The sequence below is a fragment of the Eleutherodactylus coqui genome, chromosome 2 (genome assembly GCF_035609145.1).
Source record: "Eleutherodactylus coqui strain aEleCoq1 chromosome 2, aEleCoq1.hap1, whole genome shotgun sequence".
NCBI classification, from domain to species: Eukaryota; Metazoa; Chordata; class Amphibia; order Anura; family Eleutherodactylidae; genus Eleutherodactylus; species Eleutherodactylus coqui.
The window spans coordinates 121041436-121060194 of record NC_089838.1 but is presented as its reverse complement, the minus strand read 5'-3'; the positions used below and the strand labels follow the sequence as shown (position 1 = coordinate 121060194).

Below are 18759 nucleotides of genomic sequence, written 5' to 3'. Positions count from 1 at the left end.
ATCACATCTTGTATCCAAGCTAGAGGCAGTACAACAGCATACTAGAGCCTCCATGCCTGCCTGTATCACATCCTGTATCCAAGCTAGAAGTGGTACAACCGGGAACTAGAGTCTTTATCCTCAACCGTATCACATCTTGTATCCAAGCTAGAGGAGGTACAACAGGGTACTAGAGCTTCCATGCCCACCCGTATCACATCTTGTATCCAAGCTAGAGGCAGTACAACAGCATACTAGAGCCTCCATGCCTGCCTGTATTACATCTTGTATCCAAGCTAGAAGTGGTACAACAGGGTACTAGAGCCTCTATCCCTAACCGTATCACATCTTGTATTCAAGCTAGAAGTGGTACAACAGGGTACTAGAGCCTCCATGCCGGCCTGTATTACATCTAGTATACAAGCTAGAAGTGGTACAACAGGGTACTAGAGCCTCCATGCCGGCCTGTATTACATCTAGTATACAAGCTAGAAGTGGTACAACAGGGTACTAGAGCCTCCATGCCTGCCTGTATCACATCTTGTATCTAAGCTAGAAGTGTTACAACAGGGTACTAGAGCCTCCATCCCCAACCATATCACATCTTGTATGCAAGCTAGAGGAGGTACAACACGGTACCAGAGCCTCCATGCCCACTTGTATCACAGCTAGAGGCAGTACAGCAGCATACTAGAGCCTCCAAGCCTGCCTGTATCACATCTTGTATCCAAGCTAGAAGTGTTACAACAGGGTACTAGAGCCTCTATCCCCAACCATATCACATCTTGTATCCAAGCTAGAAGTGGTACAACAGGGTACTAGAGCCTCTATCCCCAACCATATCACATCTTGTATCCAAGCTAGAAGTGGTACAACAGGGTACTAGAGCCTTTATCCCCGCCCGTATCACATCTTGTATCCAAGCTAGAGGAGGTACAACAGGGTACTAGAGCCTCCATGCCTGCCTGTATTACATCTAGTATCCAAGCTAGAGGCGGTACAACAGGGTACTAGAGCCTCCATGCCTGCCCGTATCACATCTTGTATCCAAGCTAGAGGAGGTACATCAGGGTACTAGAGCCTCCATGCCGGCCTGTATTACATCTAGTATACAAGCTAGAAGTGGTACAACAAGGTACTAGAGCCTCTATGCCTGCCTGTATCACATCTTGTATCGAAGCTAGAAGTGGTACAACAGGGTACTAGAGTCTTCATGCCCACCCGTATTACATCTTGTATCCAAGCTAGAGGCACTACAACAGGGTACTAGAGTCTTCATGCCCACCCGTATTACATCTTGTATCCAAGCTAGACGAGGTACAACAGGGTACTAGAGCCTGCATGCCTGCCCATATCACATCTTGTATCCAAGCTAGAGGCGGTTTAACAGGGTACTAGAGCCTCCACGCCGCCCGTATCACATCTTGTATCCAAGCTAGAGGCGGTACAACAGGGTACTAGAGTCTCTCTTTAGGTGTTCAGCATTCCACAATAAGTGATCCTTTTTCTCTGATAATCACTTAAATCAGCATCACAATCACACAAACATTTCATTCCAACCACTCCTAATGCTTATTTATTTTTTGAGGAGTATATTCTTTGTCACAGAAAAAGCAGGATTTCCAGCACTCTCATAAATAAAAAGCTGCATTTATTGCATCTTATCAACACAGTGAGAAGCGAAAAATAAAAACAGGACCAATGACATGTTTCAAACCATATACTCCTGGTTCTTGGACATAGCCGACTAAAAGTGAGAATTTTAATGCTTGAAACATGTAAGTATTCCAGTGTTCGGGGATGTTTACACGTAGCAGAAATGCTTCACCAAAATCTGCACCAATTGTGCAGCTTTTGGCTCAAAATAATCTGCACAGCCAATTTCAGAAGGTATGGCTCTCATTTCGGAAGTCTTCGCGGTGTTAGCACTCTGCAGTGGCCTATAATGAGCACAGCGCTGGTGAGCAGTTGATACCACTTCCGCATCACCTGACCAGCAGCAGTGTGCTTATTATAGGGCAGCCGTTACCGCTAACAGTGCAAAGACTTTGGAAGGTGAGAGAAGTGCTGTATCAGCTGCAGGTACGTAGCTGCTTGACTATTTTGAATGCAGAAACGCTGCCAAAGTTACTGCGGAAATTCCCCAGCATTTCCACTACCTGTAAACATACCCCTTATCCTCCACTTCCAGCTGCATTGCTTTTTAGAAGATGCAATAAAAGCGGTGTGTCTTTTATAAGAGTACTAGAAGTCCTGCTTTTCCTGTGACCTGCGGGTTCCCTGCCCCTTCTTATTAACGTGAGGACTGATTCAATCCCGTGGTAGTGAGCAATTTTTTTCTTTTCTATTTTGCATTTGCGGTTTATGTTGGTAGCCGTTTTGCCTTTGCTGATGTTCTGATCAGCAGTTTGAAGATTTACTTTACAGGAGCCAAACAGACACATAAAACCTGTAATCTGGAAATTGATTAGACTTCTCTGTGAACTTTGTGTGCATTAAGCTAGGTGTACACAAGCCGCAACTGTAAATTACATCAGACAACACATTAACATACACTGCTGCATCCTATTTCTCATCTATGAAGCAGACAGGAATAGAACATGCCGTGTACCCTTTTCATCATGGGTACGTGTCAAAAAAATGTCCATTTGTAGAGGCTACAATGGGGCCATATGCAATGTATGGAATTTCATGGATGGCACACTACTCTAAATACACTACTGTGGACCAAGATTTAGGGCTCCTTCACACTGGCATATATGCAATTGCACACAACTCAGCGCAACATATTTGCACCGTGAACAAGTCTTTTTTTGCTCTCCTATCGGTGAAATGACCAAATATGGGATTGACAAGGCAGCTGTTATGTGGATTTACAACTGGCTGAGTAATCGTACTCAAAGAGTGGTCATAAAGGGCTGCACACGCAGGTGGAAGAATGTATCAAGTGGGTACCACAAGGCTCTGTCCTAGGCCCAGTGTTGGTCAACATTTTTTTAAATGATCTGGGAGGAGGGAATTGATGGGAAACTGATCAAATTTGCCAACAACACAAATCTAGGAGGGATAGCAAACACTAGGGAAGAGAGAGTATTCAAAAAGATCTAGAATAGCTTAAACAGTGGGCGGCAACTAACAGAATGGTATTTAAGAAAGAAGAAATGCAGAGTCCTACATCTGGGTAAGAAAAAAAAAATTACATATAGAGACTAGGAGGAATTGGGCTTAAGCAGTAGCATATGTGAAAAAGACTTGGGTATACTAATAGATCATAGACTAAACATGAGTCAACAATGTGATGCAGCAGACAAAAAGGCAAACAATTCTGAGATGTATTAAGAGAAGCATAGAGTCTAGATCACGTGAGGTAATTATACCCCTCTACTCTTCCTTAGTCAGACCTCATCTGGCATACTGTATCCAGCTCTGGGCATCCCACTTTAAAAAAAAAAACAAAACAAAAAACAAGCCATACAAACTGGAGCAAGTTCAGATAAGAGTTACCAAGATGGTGAGCGGTCTGCAAATCATGTCCTATGAAGAACGGTTAAAGGATCTGGGAATGTTTAGCTTGCAAAAAAGAAGGCTGAGGAGACTTAATAGCTGTCTACAAATAGCTGAAGGGCTGTCACAGTGCAGAGGGATCAGCCCTATTCCCATTTGTACAAGGAAAGACTAGAAGCAATGGGATGAAACTGAAAGAGGAGACACAAATTAGATATTAGAAAAAAAAACCTTCTGACCGTGAGGGTGATCAACGAGTGGAACAGTTTACTACAGGAGGTGGCGAGTTCTCCTTCAATGGAAGTGTTCAAAGAAAGGCTGGACAAATATATGTCTGGGATGATTGAGTGATCCTGCACCGAGAAGGGGGTTTGACCAGATGACCCTGGAGGTCCTTTCCAACTCTACTATTCGATGGATTTTACTAAAACTTTTGCGCCCACAGGGCAGGTTCATTTGCACACGGCATATGAACACGTCCTGATTTAAAGGGCTATTTAGCCTAATGAGTTCCAGATGTGTTTTCCACACAATAGGGAAAAGCCATATCTGATAAGTTAGCCATATCTTCTATGTAAATAAGCCCTTACTCGACCTGGGCAAAAGGTCAAAGTGCAGGAAGGGGAGAAGGTAAGTTACAAATACCAGTATCACCAAATATCAATGATAAATTATATGGTATCTGACTACAGCTTTATAATAAAAGGTGTTACCCATCCTTGTAAACATTCCAGGAGTGATCATCCAAAGATTAGGAGGTTAACCGACTGTATGGGCAAGTGTCTAGGATGAAAACTGAAAGACTGCAGGATGTTTTCCCCCTGATGGTGTAAGAAAAATCTTTAATAGCTCTTTGTATGACATAGCATTGCCTTCAAAAGCAAAACTGAATTAACCTCATCTGGATAGTTGATTATACCCACAAGAGTAAGGTGACCTTTTATCATCTTAATATCATGGTAGTTTTTCTGGGCGCATTCTGTAACTTACAGTTTAAAAGGAGCAGAGCTTTGTACAATTAGAAGTGTTAACATATTTGTAGGAAACCATTGTGCTTTCAATTTTTTACATAAAGTAAAAAAAATGCATGAAGTAAGAATACAACGGCCTAAAGAAAGTACCAAAATCTGCTCTAAAGAAAGTACCAAAATCTGCTCTAAAGTCTTAAATTTTTTTTTGATTGATCAGTTAACGAAATATACTTGAAAACTAAATACAATACATGGCTCCTTGTTATTTATGACATGATTGCAAGGCCGCCTGCACATGAACGGATTTTTGCTGCAGAGTCCGCTGCAAACACCGTCCATAGCATGCTATGGAAAAACACTTTTTCTTGCACACTTGTGGAAATCAATGGGGGGGGTGGGGGGGGGGGGGGGGGGGGGGAGATAAATAATCGCAGCATGCGCCATTTTTTGCACAGATTCCGCAAGGACGTCTTCCATTGAAGTCAACGGAATCTGTCCGACCTGTGGCCCGTCTGCAATTAACATTGCGGACAGGTTGTGGGTTCTGCATCATTGCCATACAACGGCGCAGGGAAAAATCTGTACTGCGCACCTCCCACTGCGAAACATCGGGAACATCCGCAGTACAGACGAAGAAGCGAAAATACAGGTACGTGGACGCCACTGCTGTCAGGGTCGGATTCCGCTGAAGGCTCCCGAATTCGGAATCCAGCTCTACCGTGTGCAGGCATCCTAAAGCTATAAAAACCATGTTCAGAAGAATTCATGCGGTCTTCCCGGATACATAACATTACACAATTGGATAGAACTTGGCTGATTTGTATAAGGAAGGGGAAAATGCCACAAGGTTTTGCTTTTTATGTATGAAAGATTGACATAATATTCATCAATTGGTTAGTGACAACATTCACAGTAACTGAAAAGATGGTTTTAAAAACAGCAAACATGATATTTCTACAAGCAAAATATTCTCTGAAAATATTTTTTCCTGGTGATTTGCTGAGAATTTCTCTTGCGTATTATACTCCAACAGTACATAGCTAAGAAGGTTTTATTTTAATTGCATGATGTTTGATAGATCATATGTCAAATAAATTGGCAAGTGCGATATACAGTAGATAAACTTTTCTGCGGCAGGAATACTTAAAGAATTAATTTGAAACACAGAATGCACAACATTATAAAAAATATTGCAGTTTTTTTTATCAGCGTAATTGTAACAGGCTAGACTACATAGCTATAACACTCCCCCTTCATGATTTTACAATACGTTAGCGGACTGCTAGTATTTCACACAAAGCTATCTAGAAGCATGAACTGTTGTGAAGTGAATTCAAGAAAATAACCTCACATCACCTTATGATTTCTTCGGTCAATTAAGTATTTACTGTAACTAAAGTATTCCTGTTAAAAATATAGGAAATACTACAAAAGCTTGATCTAATAAAAATAACATTACTCATTATGGCACAGTCCTTCTAGCTGTCCACAGTAAATAAATTGCAGATGTCCATATGTACCATATTTATTAATGTACAGATTGGTTTGAGGTGTAGTCACATTATTCGCAGGTTCCTGACAAATGGTAGTTTTTGTATTTAGGACTGTTGAAAATATACTGAGTTATTGAAAGTCAGCTTTACTCTTTGCTTAAATTTGGGTTGCCCTGGAGCCATTTTGCAAAAGGGTTCCCTTCATTGGGTTCCATAGCCTGGTAAACCAAGAATGCAAGCACAGCCAAACTGAGAAAAAAAAGAAGCTTTATCCAAATGGGAATGGACCATCCACTTTTCCCCTTAGTGGTCTTCTCTTCCATTACTGGTTGGTACTTGGAGATATATTTGGAAGAATAACTTTCCTCCAGTTTGTAATCTTTGACATTAAAAGGTCGACCTGCAGCTCCCTTGATTGGCCTACGACAACTTGCACTATGAGGAAAGAAGTACATTGAGACAAAGTGTCAGTGTTGGGATTGTACTCATATGCTTAAAAACAAAAACAGACTTTAAAGGGGTTTTCCTGCAAATTCAAATTGCTTCACAACCACTCTGTCCTTCCTGGTTGCTGCCGACTAGGATGTGGGACTGCTGCAAGCAATCACTGGCCACAGCAGTAACTCTAACCAGTCTTTGGCTGCAGCAATCACAGGTCATATCATTGGCTAAAGAAGTTCAACGCTGTGGCCAGCGATTGGTGCAGCAGTCAGACATCCTAATCAGTAGCAACCAGGAAGGGCAGAATGTTTGTGAAGCAATTTGAAGTTCTGAGAAAACTCTTTTAAAAACAAAATTATTGCAAAAACACCAAGAGGGAGAATTATAAAAACCTTATTCCTGTAGGCGTTAAAACTTCATATGGAAACATTTCCTTCAGAATATCTCCTTCTCGCTTTTCTTCCATGGATGTTTTATCTATGATCTAAAATAAAGAGAAAAAAAAACCTTAAACCATACATACATCAGACAGCAAAAACATGGAATGCAGTTCCCAGGAAACCCACTTAAGTATGTGACTATAGCAAAATTATCACCACGTGTGATAAAGTAACGGTCTTCCCTGTTTTTTAATGGGAGTAACAAACTTTGTTATTTTCAACTGTCTTGTCTTGGTTGGAGTCTCCAGACGACGTTCACTGATGTCTCCAATATCCTTCAAATGTGAATAATACCATTTTAACCTGGCACCCCAATGAGGTCATATTTAAAAGAAACAAAATCTGAAAAGGTATCAAGTTGTCACCTCAATCAATGCTGTGTTCAGAAGATCACTTGGATCTGCATGACCAACATTTTGAACATCAATGACCTTATTAAAAGAAAGAACCTTCATCAGTTTGTGGCAGCAAGTGTAATACTGCATTAACACAAAGCTCATGAACACCAGTGTTAAAGAAAAAAAAAATTTAAATATATATTATTTTTTTACAGTTAGTTTAATACAACGGTTACATTTCAATATTGTGAACTGTGAAACTGAAGAGTCAGTATTTTAAGAAAACAAGTTACTATTCACTTCATGGTATTTACTTTTTCACTGATCAGCTGTTTCTTTGGGGTCCTCCTTGACAAATCTGAGAACTCACTGACTGATCGCAAAGCGTTTGTATGCTTGAAATTTTCAATCACCTGATAATCAACCTGACGGGATTCAAATTGAGAGAATCCTGAATTAGCCTATATAGATCAGGGATGGAAACAAGAAAAAAATTAAATACAAATCAAAAGTCAATAAGCAAATGAAAATATTAGCACTAAGACTTTATAGGAAGCACGGTACACATACTAGATTCTGGTTGCTTGAAGGCAATACCGTTTCGGGTATAGGCGCAGCCTCATAGTTATCTGCATCATCAAAAGTTTCTGCAGCTACCACCTATTTTATTTGAAGGAAAAGGCAAGAAAAAAAAAAATCTAAGCATTGAAATATACTGAAACCCATCCCCAAATCATGGAGGCAAACAAATTAACTATGCAGTCACCCTCTTCCTTGGTGTTCTTCTTGCTACTTTTGTTGCCTCTTTAGAAACAGCCTGCAGCCGACCGCCTTTTTCAGACTCTGACATCTTAGGAGGCTCAGAGACGACATCCTCCGAAAGGTTCTGATCAAGTGTTAAATATATTTAAGTGAGCAGTTTTCCTTAAGTAAAAACTACCTACTTCCAGGAGAAAAAAAAAACACAAAAAAAAAAAAAAAAAACACAAAACACTTATACCGTGTGGTGAGATTTACCACCAAATCCCCAAATTTGGAAACAGCCAGTCAGTGAAATAGAGAGGATAGTGAAGAGTAGCCCGTAACCCAGATGAATAAAAACGCATGTGCAAAGTGCCAATATTTTAAGAGTAGTAGTTACAGCATATAATATCTTTACAGTTAGATTAATGGATAATTCCTCAATCTCAGGCAGAAAATCTTTCGGAGGCAGCCTGTTACTTCGTTTGACATTTAATTCTGAAAAAACTTCAGCATCTTCAGCTATCTACATTAAAAAAAAAAAAAGTCAGAAGTAAAAAATCATGTAAGTACTTAAAGGTGTTGTCCAGAAGTCAACAAAATAGCTACCACCCACCATCTGTGCAGCATGTGAAAAAGTCATCCTAGGACAGGCGAATGCTTCTCTAGACTGGAGTGGGAAGAGATTGGGGCTGCAGAGCCCAATGCAACACTTTTTGTACCCATCAGGCTAAATGGTAAGGCTAATACAAACAGTGTGGCATTAGGCACCGCACTATTCCTTTTCAACACCAGTCTAGAGATGCATTCACCTATTGTAGAATGTGTTTCTCACACACTGCATAGACAGCAGCCATTATATTGAATGCCAAGAGTATACACTACAGCTTCTCCAATTTCCATTCACATTATATACAGTGCACAGTCTGTGCTGTGTCAAAGGAAAGTAGCTGTCTCGAAGTACTGATGCCTGTTACTCTTCATGTTATGAAGCAAGTTAGGTACCAGAAGGGTTTCCAACATACAGTACATTCACTTTAAAGCCGTTTTCAGATATACAGGTTTTTGTGGCAGTTTTTCATGTAGTTCTTTTGAGTCAAAGCCAGAAGTAGATTCAAAAAGATATGCGAAATATAATGAAGACTTCCACTTCTCACTAGCACTAATCTGCCGCAAGGGGAGGAGCATTCATTGACAGGTCTCCATGATGAGTCTATCTAATAAACAGGCTTACCGCAGAGAATCGCGCCAAATCGCAGCATGCCACGAGAAATCGCTATGATTTTCCGCTCGTGGATGTCAGGCTGGATGTCATAGTTAGCCTATAGAAAGCCTTCAATAGCGTAATCCGCAGGCGATTTATCGCCGCGGATCACGCCATCACTATCGCTCGTGGGCAGGCAGCCTAATAAATGCCATTTTAAGGCATTGATGGGTGCAGTTTTTAAAATGGGTCAAATCATTTGTATCAAAAAAGATCCAAACAGGAACAAGGCTTTAAGTGAAGTATGCCATTTATTTCTTATAGTGCTCACATCTTAGTACAAGAATGGGAGAATGATGTGAACAAAATTCGTTTAGAATTGAAACGCGTTCTCCCATGTTAGGCCACTTTCACATGGCAGTATTCTGGTTAGTATTTTCAAGTCAAAAGTAGAAGTGGGTCTAAAATACAGAAGAGATGCAAATCTTCCCATTATACTTTTTCCTTTTCCAAACTATTCCTTGTTTTGGCCTGCAAATACTGACGTGTGAATGAGGCCTAAAAACAGTAAGATCACTACAAAACCAAGGCACTGTCTGCAATACTACATAAACACAATTTCAGAGCTATTCTCTGAATAACCCCCTTGCACACGCACCTCATTTTGCTCCAGCCTTTTGGACCGAGATGTTACTTGAGGTTTTGGTTTGCTCCTCAATGGCTCTCTAGGCTCAAACGTCAAGTCTGCCCTGGGCTCTATATAGGAGGCATAATATCAAGTGTTGAATACAAAAGGTTTACAATACGGTCAACTTAACGTTTAAAATTAAACACTAAATTAAAACAAAAATAGCCAGTTATAGAAATTGCTTCTGAATAGAAGTTCAGGTAAAAAATTATACAAACCAGTACAACATTATTTCAACTGCTTCATTTTATAAATCAGTCCATAAGTGCAACAAAGTGCATGCAATTTTACATAGGGAGTTGTCCGGAAAAAATATATATATATATTATATATAAATAATATATAATTTTTTTTTTCTGTACAGCTCTTTCAACTGTTTGCCATCTCTCACATAGTATCATGGAAACTGCTAGTGCAGCCTCCTCTACAGTGTAAATGATAGACACAAAATCCACAAACATTTATAACAGACTACTGACATGCTTTTGAAACCCCTACCGTGGTGGTGGTTTCAAAAGCATGTCAGTAGTCTATGTTATAAATGTTTGTGGTGTGAAACCCCCAGCTTCTTTTCCTCCTTTTATAAGAGACTCCCTGCCACAAAATTTAAAGGGGCATTACAGTTAGTGTACGAAATTTCAAATTTTCACCCACTGGAAAGTGATAGATCAGTGGGGTCCGACTACTGGAACCCCCACGATCCTGAGAATGGTAGGTCCTATTTCCCCGTCCCCTTACATCAATGGAGAGCAGATTGTGTAAGTGCACCGTGACTCCATTTAGTGTTAATGAGACTTCCAAAGATAGTCGAGTGCTGTACTTTGCTATGCCCGGCAGTCCCACTGACACTGAATGGAGCGACAGTGTGCTCGAGCAATCTACCCTCCATTCATTGACATGGTAAACCAGGAAGTGAGGATGACAGGGAAATGGTAAAAAAATTTTAAATCACATCCGCATGCATTTATTTGCCCTGCGGATGCTAATGCATCACTAAGGGCTTTTGGAGCTGCGGATTTTATAATTTAAGTCCGCACGTGGACATTGGGCCTTAGACAAATTAGGTTTCTTGTGGCTAACAACTGAACACCAGATTTATACTAAGACAGAATAGGTTTAACACAGGTTAGGCTCTGAAGCAAACATTACCGTCATTGTCACTGTACTGTGCAGAATCTGTATTTCCATTTTGTTTGTTATCTGTAGTTGGCAAGTCGGCTACAGGAGGTGCAGTAGACACAACATCTTGCTGCTCCTTCAACTTTAAAAGCCTTTGCTCATAAACTTTCCTTGTACTGCCTGTTAATCAGGGAAAAAAAAAAACAAAAAAAACATTGTAATGTGCAAGCTTTTGTCGCATAGCAAAAAAAGAAAAAAAATCAGTGACACTGCAGCACTTTACTCACGACATACCTAAAATAGGACCTGGTTTCACTCCATATTTTAGCAGTTCCTCCTTGAGAGCTTCATTACTGAGGGAAGTTATGTCTTGATCGTTCTTTCCTTCTACAGTTGGTTTATCTGTCTTCTTTGTTGCTTTCTAACAGAAAAAAAAACAGATTTAGAAATTAGTGTGATGACAATCATGTTAATATGTAAAATAAACATTTGGAAAAAAAAAAATATATCTGTACTGTGCATTTCCAATGGCGGCTCGCCGCGACCACCCGCAGTGCACGAAAAGAGAAAATACAGGTATGCAGGGTAGCCGGCCGCAGTCAGAGCCAGAATCCGCTGCTGGCACTGTCATGTGCAGGCAGCCTTGGCAATGATATAAAGATGCAATCCACAGACAAGACTGATGGACACGGCACAAAACACAAAAAATATTCCTTTAGGACAATGATCAAAAGGGGTAGTTGAGTTGCGGTAAAAACTGCATTGGCATAACCCCATGAGTTTTTGCTGCATTTCAATGTAGTTGCTTTAAAAAAAAAAAAAAAAAAAAAAAAAAGCACTTTTTTTTACTGCCCTGTGTCACGGAGATGTTGCCTCTAGCCATACACTGCAAGAGAAAGGATATTACACGCTTACCAATCACATAACACTAGCATTATAGCCAAATCCACCAAAACTTTTCTCTACTTCTTCAAAGGCACTGTCTGAATTTTATTTTTTTACTTTGTACTTCCCAATATATAAAGATACGGGATATCACAGAATGCTCCAGCCAATCAAGACCTCAGTACTCAAATAAGATTGGCTAAAGCAGCCTGCGACGTCCATAAAGACCCTCCAGGAACACAGAGATGCTAACATTCACCTCTATAGAATTAGATTCTCCTGGGGTATTTTATAGGAGATCCTAGTTTGAGGACAGTGCTCACTGCAGCCTCAGGTGGATGCTGACGGCCCTGTCCACCAGGTGATGTGACAAGTAGTATGAACAGTCTGTGCCATGTAAAACTGATGGTAAAATGTTAGATGGGTATTCCAGACTTTTACTATTGATGATCTATCCTAGGTCATCAATAATTGATCGGTAGGGGTCTGCCGCTCAGGATTCCCACCACCTGATCCTCAATGTGACAGGGCCAGACACGTAACTACAATGTGATTTCAGAGGGAGTGAAGCTATCTATTACACTTACGGCCATGACTAGCTCTGCTGCACTGACAGTGGGCTAGAGAATCAGCTGACTGGCAAAGATCCCAAGTGGCGGATCCCCCCCTCCGGTTCTCTGTTGGAGACCTATTCTGCGGGTAGGTCATCTATAATAAAGGCTAGGAATAGCTCTTTAAGAGCTCCTTCACACTATTGTCTTTTCTGTCTGTTTTCAGTCAATATTTTTAAGGACTGAATACTGACCCAATGAATTAGTCTATTCGGACCGGCGTATTTTATGTTTGCAGGGAAAAAAAGCAAGTCATATTTCAGTCAATATTTATGGACCAATATTGCCCATGAAAGTCTAAGGCCTAATGCACATGGCCGTGACAGGCTCTGCAAGCGGAATACCGCAGTGGAGTCCGTCAGGGAGCCCCCCCCCCCCACTTAATTCCGGATCCGCTGCGTGAAGTCCCGCATGACGCTCCGGCGCGCATGCGCAGTACTGCGCATAACGCGGCCGGCGGGGTGCGTATTCACGCGATACTTCCACTGTAGTACAGCGGAAGTATAGCATGACGGGCGGCTTCCATTGACTACAATGGAAGCCGTCCACACGTATACCCACGGCAAATAGGACATGCCATGGGTAATTTCACGCTGACCTATTAGGTTCAATAGAACCTAATAGCTGTGGTGAAACGCCACGGATTTCCGATGCAGCGGCAATCCGGCTGTGCGCATTAGGCCTAAGGCCGGCTGCACACGAGCGTGACGGGCTCCGCCGCGGAATATTCCGCAGCGAAGCCCGTCACGGCGCCCCCCCAGAGACCCCATACTTACCAGTGGATCCGTCGTTCTGGGTCCCGCATGACGCTTCCCCGCCCACCGCGTCATATGACGCGGCGGCGGTAGGCGGGGAAGAGTTTTCACACTATCTTCCGCTGTGCTACAGCGGGAGATAGCGTGAACGGACGGCTTCCATTGACTGCAATGGAAGCCATCTGCACGTACACCCGCGGCAAATAGAGCATGCCGCGGGTGAGGACGGGAGATTTCACGGAGCGGAATTCCGGGGTGGAATTCCGTACTGTGTGCCCTGAGCTATTAGGTTCAATAGAACCTAATAGCTGCGGGCAACGCAGCGGATTTATGCCGCGAATTACGCGGCGGAAATCCGTTCATGGGAAGGAGGCCTTAGGCTACATTGATGCGGTTGAGAATTTCAATGCGATTTTTGTGCATTGCGAGATGTATACAACTTGCACAAACATGAATGGACATTCACATAAGCGATATTCTTTTCTGTCAGAACGACGCTGGGAGGATAAAAATTGTAGCATGTTCTATCCTTTGGTGTTCCCGCAAAACGCCTCAACCATTGTTTCCAATGAGACCCATAAAGGCATTGCATGGCAGTTGTATGCCGAGCGAGGTGCATACGAGTGTGATGTGACATTTCCCATTGAAATCAGTGGGAAACACTTGCGATTCTCTGACACGTGTGAACCATACACCTGAGGATCGCAATTTCACAGAAATTATGCAGAGCATTTTTAATAAGAAAGGCCGTGCATCAGCGTGAAAAACATGAGTTGGCAAGCGCGATATCGGGCCAAGTTTCTCAGATATCGCGCTCGCCTGTGTGAACGTAGCCTAAGGCAGAGTAAAAAGCAGTGAATATGGATGCAACATGAACATAAGACGCGTGCATACACACCAAAAACGCACTGAAAATGCTGCATATTTCACAGGTCAAAATTGCACATGGCCATGCAGTTATTTGTTAAAACGTTGCGTCTTAAATGTGTTTTAACACGTTCTACAGCATTTAACGTACTCCGTCATTACAATGAGTGATGAGATGCGTTTAAAAGCACTGAAATGCACTAAAATAGAGTAGTTTGAAAATGGCAGTATAAGAAATACTGCGTTGGAATGCTCACCTGAAGCCCCATTGAAATCAATAGAGGCATTTTACAGTGTTTAGTGCTAAATGCTGTAAGTAGCAATGTGTGCGAGAGTGGCCTTAAGACATTTTTGTGCAGCGTTTAGCGCTGTGCTAAACTCTGTACAACGCTCCATTCATTTCAATGGGGCTGCTCACACAAGCGTCAAAACGCTGCGCTTTGACAGCGATGCATGTCCTATCTTTGGCCTTTTCAGCCCAGCGTCGCCCATGAAATAAATAGGCAGCAGTTTCAGCGCTGCTGAAACGTGGCACAACTTGGTACCGCGTTTTGGGCATTGCAAGACGCAACTGCTAGCTACACTATAAAAAAAAAAAAAAAAGGGAATACTCACCTAGCTGGCGCCATCGGGGTCCCTGCAGCTGTGCTCCGGGCAAGCCGACAAAGCATCTATTGCTATAGACAGGGATTGAAATCCCCGCCTCCCAGTGAGAGATTGCTCCGATTGGTTCAGGAGAGCCAGCTCCGCCAATCAGAGCCGGCACTCGAACCACCAATCACAGCCATTGAATGAATGGCTGTGATTGGTGCATCCAGTGCTGGCTGTAATTGGCTGAGCCTACTGACATTCAGCCAATAAGAGCAATCTTTTGGTGGAGGCGGGGTCTTCAAGCACCATCACTAGCAAAAGATCCTCTGTCGACAAGTGCCGGGCGCTCCGAGGGAACAGCGGCAGGGACCTGGATGGCGCCAGCTAGGTGAGTATTGATTCCCCCCCTCACAGCATCCTTGGTTGCGTTTTCAGCTGTGCTGAAAACGCACCCAAAAATGCATGGCAGCGCTGCTGAAACCACAGTAAACGCAGTGTCTCTGCAAACGCCTGTGTGAGGAAGGCATTAGGGACTAACACACAGCACAAGCAAATAACCAAAACAGTCAAAGCTACACATTAATAAAGACAATAAAGGGGGGGTCACAACACTCAGTGTTACAATCATTTATCGGTCACTGTCTTTGGGTGGTTTCACACCTGCATTGGGGATTCCTGCAGCCAGACAGTTCAGTCTCTGGATGGACCCTATTGACTATGGGTTCCACCCGCTTTCCAGAAGAAGTGCTGAATGCAGCGCTTTTTCTTCTGGCATTTTGAGTCTGATTTGTGATGGAGCCTTCATTTGGCTTCGGATTGGCTACAGCAGCCACATGCTTCCGCCCGGCCCATGTACCCGGAAGTCACCGCTGATGCCAGCTGCATCCGGGGCCCCATGAGAAGTCAGTTTACACACTTATTTCAGGCAGGGCTCTGCCAGGAATCAGAGTTTTGTTTTAATGACCAACCCCTTTAAAATATCATTTCTGTGAAACAGAGCAGGCTCGGCGTAACTTCATCCCGTACTGCGAGTGCATCATATGCGGTGAATGGAGTCAGTGACAGTACATTGATTTTCATAGACCCGCTCACACTGGCCGGTTTTTACTGCATATAGTGTAAAAAAAAAAAGTGTGTTCTATTTTACAGCATATCACGCTCAAGCCCCATTGTTCAATATGGGTGCGCAATAAATGCTGTACACACGCAGTTACATTATGTATGTTCGCCATTTATACGCAAAGTCGCTAGAACGGGGAATTTAAAAGAGAAAACCAACAAGTCAGACGGCACATGACAGCGTGCACGAGATACTGTCATGAGCGGCACGATATCGCTGGCCTACGCATACACCCGCGCGAGCCGCTCCTTACGCATATGGCCGTGCGTATGCAGCTTATTTCGGCCCGAGAATACACCGAGTATTTATGGGCTTAAATATGATGATTCCCCTCCCCCCCCCCCCCCCCCCCGACTGAAAGTTGCGTGAAAATCCCTGACACAGCTTGGCCTAAGTCTCCATGCTGCAGCCTCCCTCTACATAGCGCACAGTCTGGGAATCAGCCACTCTTTACCACAGCAGGACCCCATCCCCTTCCATTGTGGGGAACTACAAGTGACAGCATGCCCACACTCGGCAGATGCCAAATCTCAGTCTACACAGTTAAGAAAAAAGGCGGGAAGCGTGCAGAGCTCTCCAGCAGGTGGCGCTGCAGCGGGATAAGTGGGAGAGCCGTGTGGTAATACAGCGCGGGTCAGCAGAGGCTGTAATGTATCCATCATGTCCGCTGTGTGACCCGTTACCTCACGGCCGCGCTCGGGTATCATGCGCCTATGTAATATGCATGAAGGCAGAGCGCGGCACCTGCGGCCTCATTCATTCTGTGCAGCGCCATACCCCCTCCCCGCCTGCTTACCCGTCCCGGCGGCCGTCCTCGGCCCCGCACCGGGGTGGACTCCCTCTCCTCGTCGCTGGAGAACTCCGGGGTGGCGCGGTTGCGGGCCGTGAGGTGCTGGCGGTACAGCTGCACGTAGACATCCTTGCGCTGCTCTCCGCTCGGCAGGACGACGTTATTCGCTATCAGTTCGTTCTTCAGCTTCTCTTTGGTGAGAACCGAAGGGTCTTCTAGGTACTCCGACATGGTGCGCTCATGCAGCCCGCACACACCGCCACTCCCCACCCTGACAGAAGGCCGTCAACAGCTCAGTGAGGGCAACGGAAACAGCTTGTAACGGCCGCACTGTGCGCGACGGAGAAGCGGGATGCCAAACAATAACGCGCGCCCTCATTGGCTGGCCGGCAAAGCAAGGCGGCTGCGGATTGGCTGTTGGCGTCCTTTAAAAAAAAGATTCGACAGCGCGGCCTGGGTCACAGCGCGATGGAGGGGCTGAGCCGCCTTTGTGTTGCCAGGCCCACTGCCGGGGGCGGTGCCGCGGGATTGTCCTAATCTCTTGGGGCTGGCGGTCGTGATTCTGTGAGGGGAGGCGGCTGCTTGTTCTTATGGGCGTTCTCATAGGGAAGGCGAAAGCATATGCAATGTATGAGATAAAGAGGGACGCCGGGAGACATATTAGCCTATTACTCCCCACTTCTACACAAGCCAACCTAAATAACCAATCACTGTGAACCAGCCAAACCAAACAACCAATCACCGGGAATCAGGCAACTGAAATAACCAATCACCGGGAATCAGCCAACCCAAATAACCAATCACCGGGAATGAGTAAATCCAAACAACCAATCAGGTTGCGAATGGTGTGCATTTGGGGAGTAATATAGATATGTGCCGCCGGGAGGTAGAGACAAGTGCGCAGCCGCCTCATGTGGACCCTGACTGGGAAATGCATCTTGTTCTAGCCTAAATGATGGAAGGCAGCAAGTTGTGTGGAAACCATGACCTACGTGTCGCGGGTCTGGTGATGGCGGCGATATACGCGGGCCTCGTACAGCTGTACAATAGGGCGGCTCACGCCAACGTGATGTAGAAGTCGCTGCGTTTTTGCATGTGTATGTCAAAAATGACTGCAAGCACCGAATGATGTCAGAAGTTGGCTAACTCTAGGAGGCGCCTTTCTAGCGCTCACTGGACCGCACAGGCGCCATTTTCTTGAGCTCTCCTGTGTTGGTGAGAGTTGTTAGCAGCGTTCTGCTCACTGTGTCTTCACTTGCGGATGCCGCGCTCTCCGCTTGGCTTTTTTTTTCTCCACTTTTGCGCAGCCATGTCCGATGCATCAGACCAATGAGGTGGTCTAGATCAAAATTAGGCGTGGTCTTATTATTATGGCCCCCTGTATCCCCGGACAACCGGGTCGGGGTCGCTGCCTACAACTTCCTTCTCGTGACATCTAGCAACATGTGTAAAAACACGTCGCAAATACCGCGTTCGGAAAGTGCCCATACAGAGCGACAGGGCTCTTACATGCGTAATACGTGAAAAACAACATGCTGCCATCTTTTTTTTACACCTGGAACACTCATTAGATATACGCAAGTGTGAGCGGAATAATGAAGAGCAATGTATTTACGTGGATGCCATTAGCCGCGTTCTCTGCCCAACGATAATACGTTTGTGTGAGCCTGGTCTAACGCAAGGATGCAGCTAGACTGAATCCAAAAGGCAGCGGTCGTGACGGAGTCCTGTGTTTGTGTATCTTAAGGCCTCATGTCCGCGGCCCGCATGGGGAATCCCACACGGAATCTGCCGGCGACCCTGCGTACCTGTCCGCGTACTGAAGTTCTGTACTGCGGATATGCCGGCCTGCACACATGGCACAGTACACTTTTTTTTTTTCTTTAAATCTCCTACTCTTCCAGCCGAATCCGCGGGTCGGCCGGCTACCATTGACTTCAATGGAAGTTGTCCGTGCGTTGTCATTGGGTTCCATTCTGTGCGGTTTGGTTCCATCATAAGACGGGCCCATTCTGCCAAGGGATTCCCCTTTCCAGAATCCTGGCCGCAGATGTGAAGGCAAGCTAATACGTCCATAGTATGGGTAGTATTTCAGATGTATTAGTATAAACTTATCTGCAACGGACAGTTATCTGAGGTTTTGGGGTGCTTTTACATGTTTTTAGGAAACGTGCCATTGTGTGTTTTTGTTGCTTTTCTTTAGCAAAAAAAAAGCCAGATGT

General features: G+C 44.1%; 1 protein-coding gene across 8 annotated transcripts; it reads right to left on the bottom strand.

Annotated features, from left to right (window-relative positions):
• Positions 1-5491: 5491 nt before the first annotated feature.
• Positions 5492-16934, bottom strand: TMPO (thymopoietin). Of its 8 annotated transcripts, none has more exons than XM_066591467.1 (11): positions 16544-16927; positions 11213-11339; positions 10949-11098; positions 9770-9867; positions 8326-8433; positions 7933-8052; positions 7737-7826; positions 7481-7591; positions 7194-7259; positions 6781-6872; positions 5492-6382 (listed from the first exon to the last, which is right to left on the bottom strand). In XM_066591467.1, exons 1-11 carry the CDS (start codon positions 16766-16768, stop codon positions 6094-6096), a joined length of 1476 nt encoding a protein of 491 aa, XP_066447564.1. In that variant the 5' UTR covers positions 16769-16927; the 3' UTR covers positions 5492-6093. The 8 variants fall into 8 exon arrangements, with proteins under 8 accessions (XP_066447564.1, XP_066447563.1, XP_066447566.1 ...); XM_066591466.1 differs by having other exon boundaries at positions 7481-7627; positions 16544-16925; XM_066591469.1 differs by lacking the exon at positions 7194-7259 and having other exon boundaries at positions 16544-16924.
• Positions 16935-18759: the final 1825 nt, after the last annotated feature.

Bases quoted from the DNA above. Each gene is read 5' to 3' on its own strand.
- TMPO (XM_066591466.1), bottom strand. From the start codon at position 16,768: ATGTCGGAGTACCTAGAAGACCCTTCGGTTCTCACCAAAGAGAAGCTG. The intron at 7,260-7,480 runs GTAAATACCATG...TCTTTTAATAAG, and splicing joins AACAGCTGATCAGTGAAAAA to GTCATTGATGTTCAAAATGT. The intron at 6,383-6,780 runs GTTTTTATAATT...CTTTCCTCATAG, and splicing joins TTAACGCCTACAGGAATAAG to TGCAAGTTGTCGTAGGCCAA.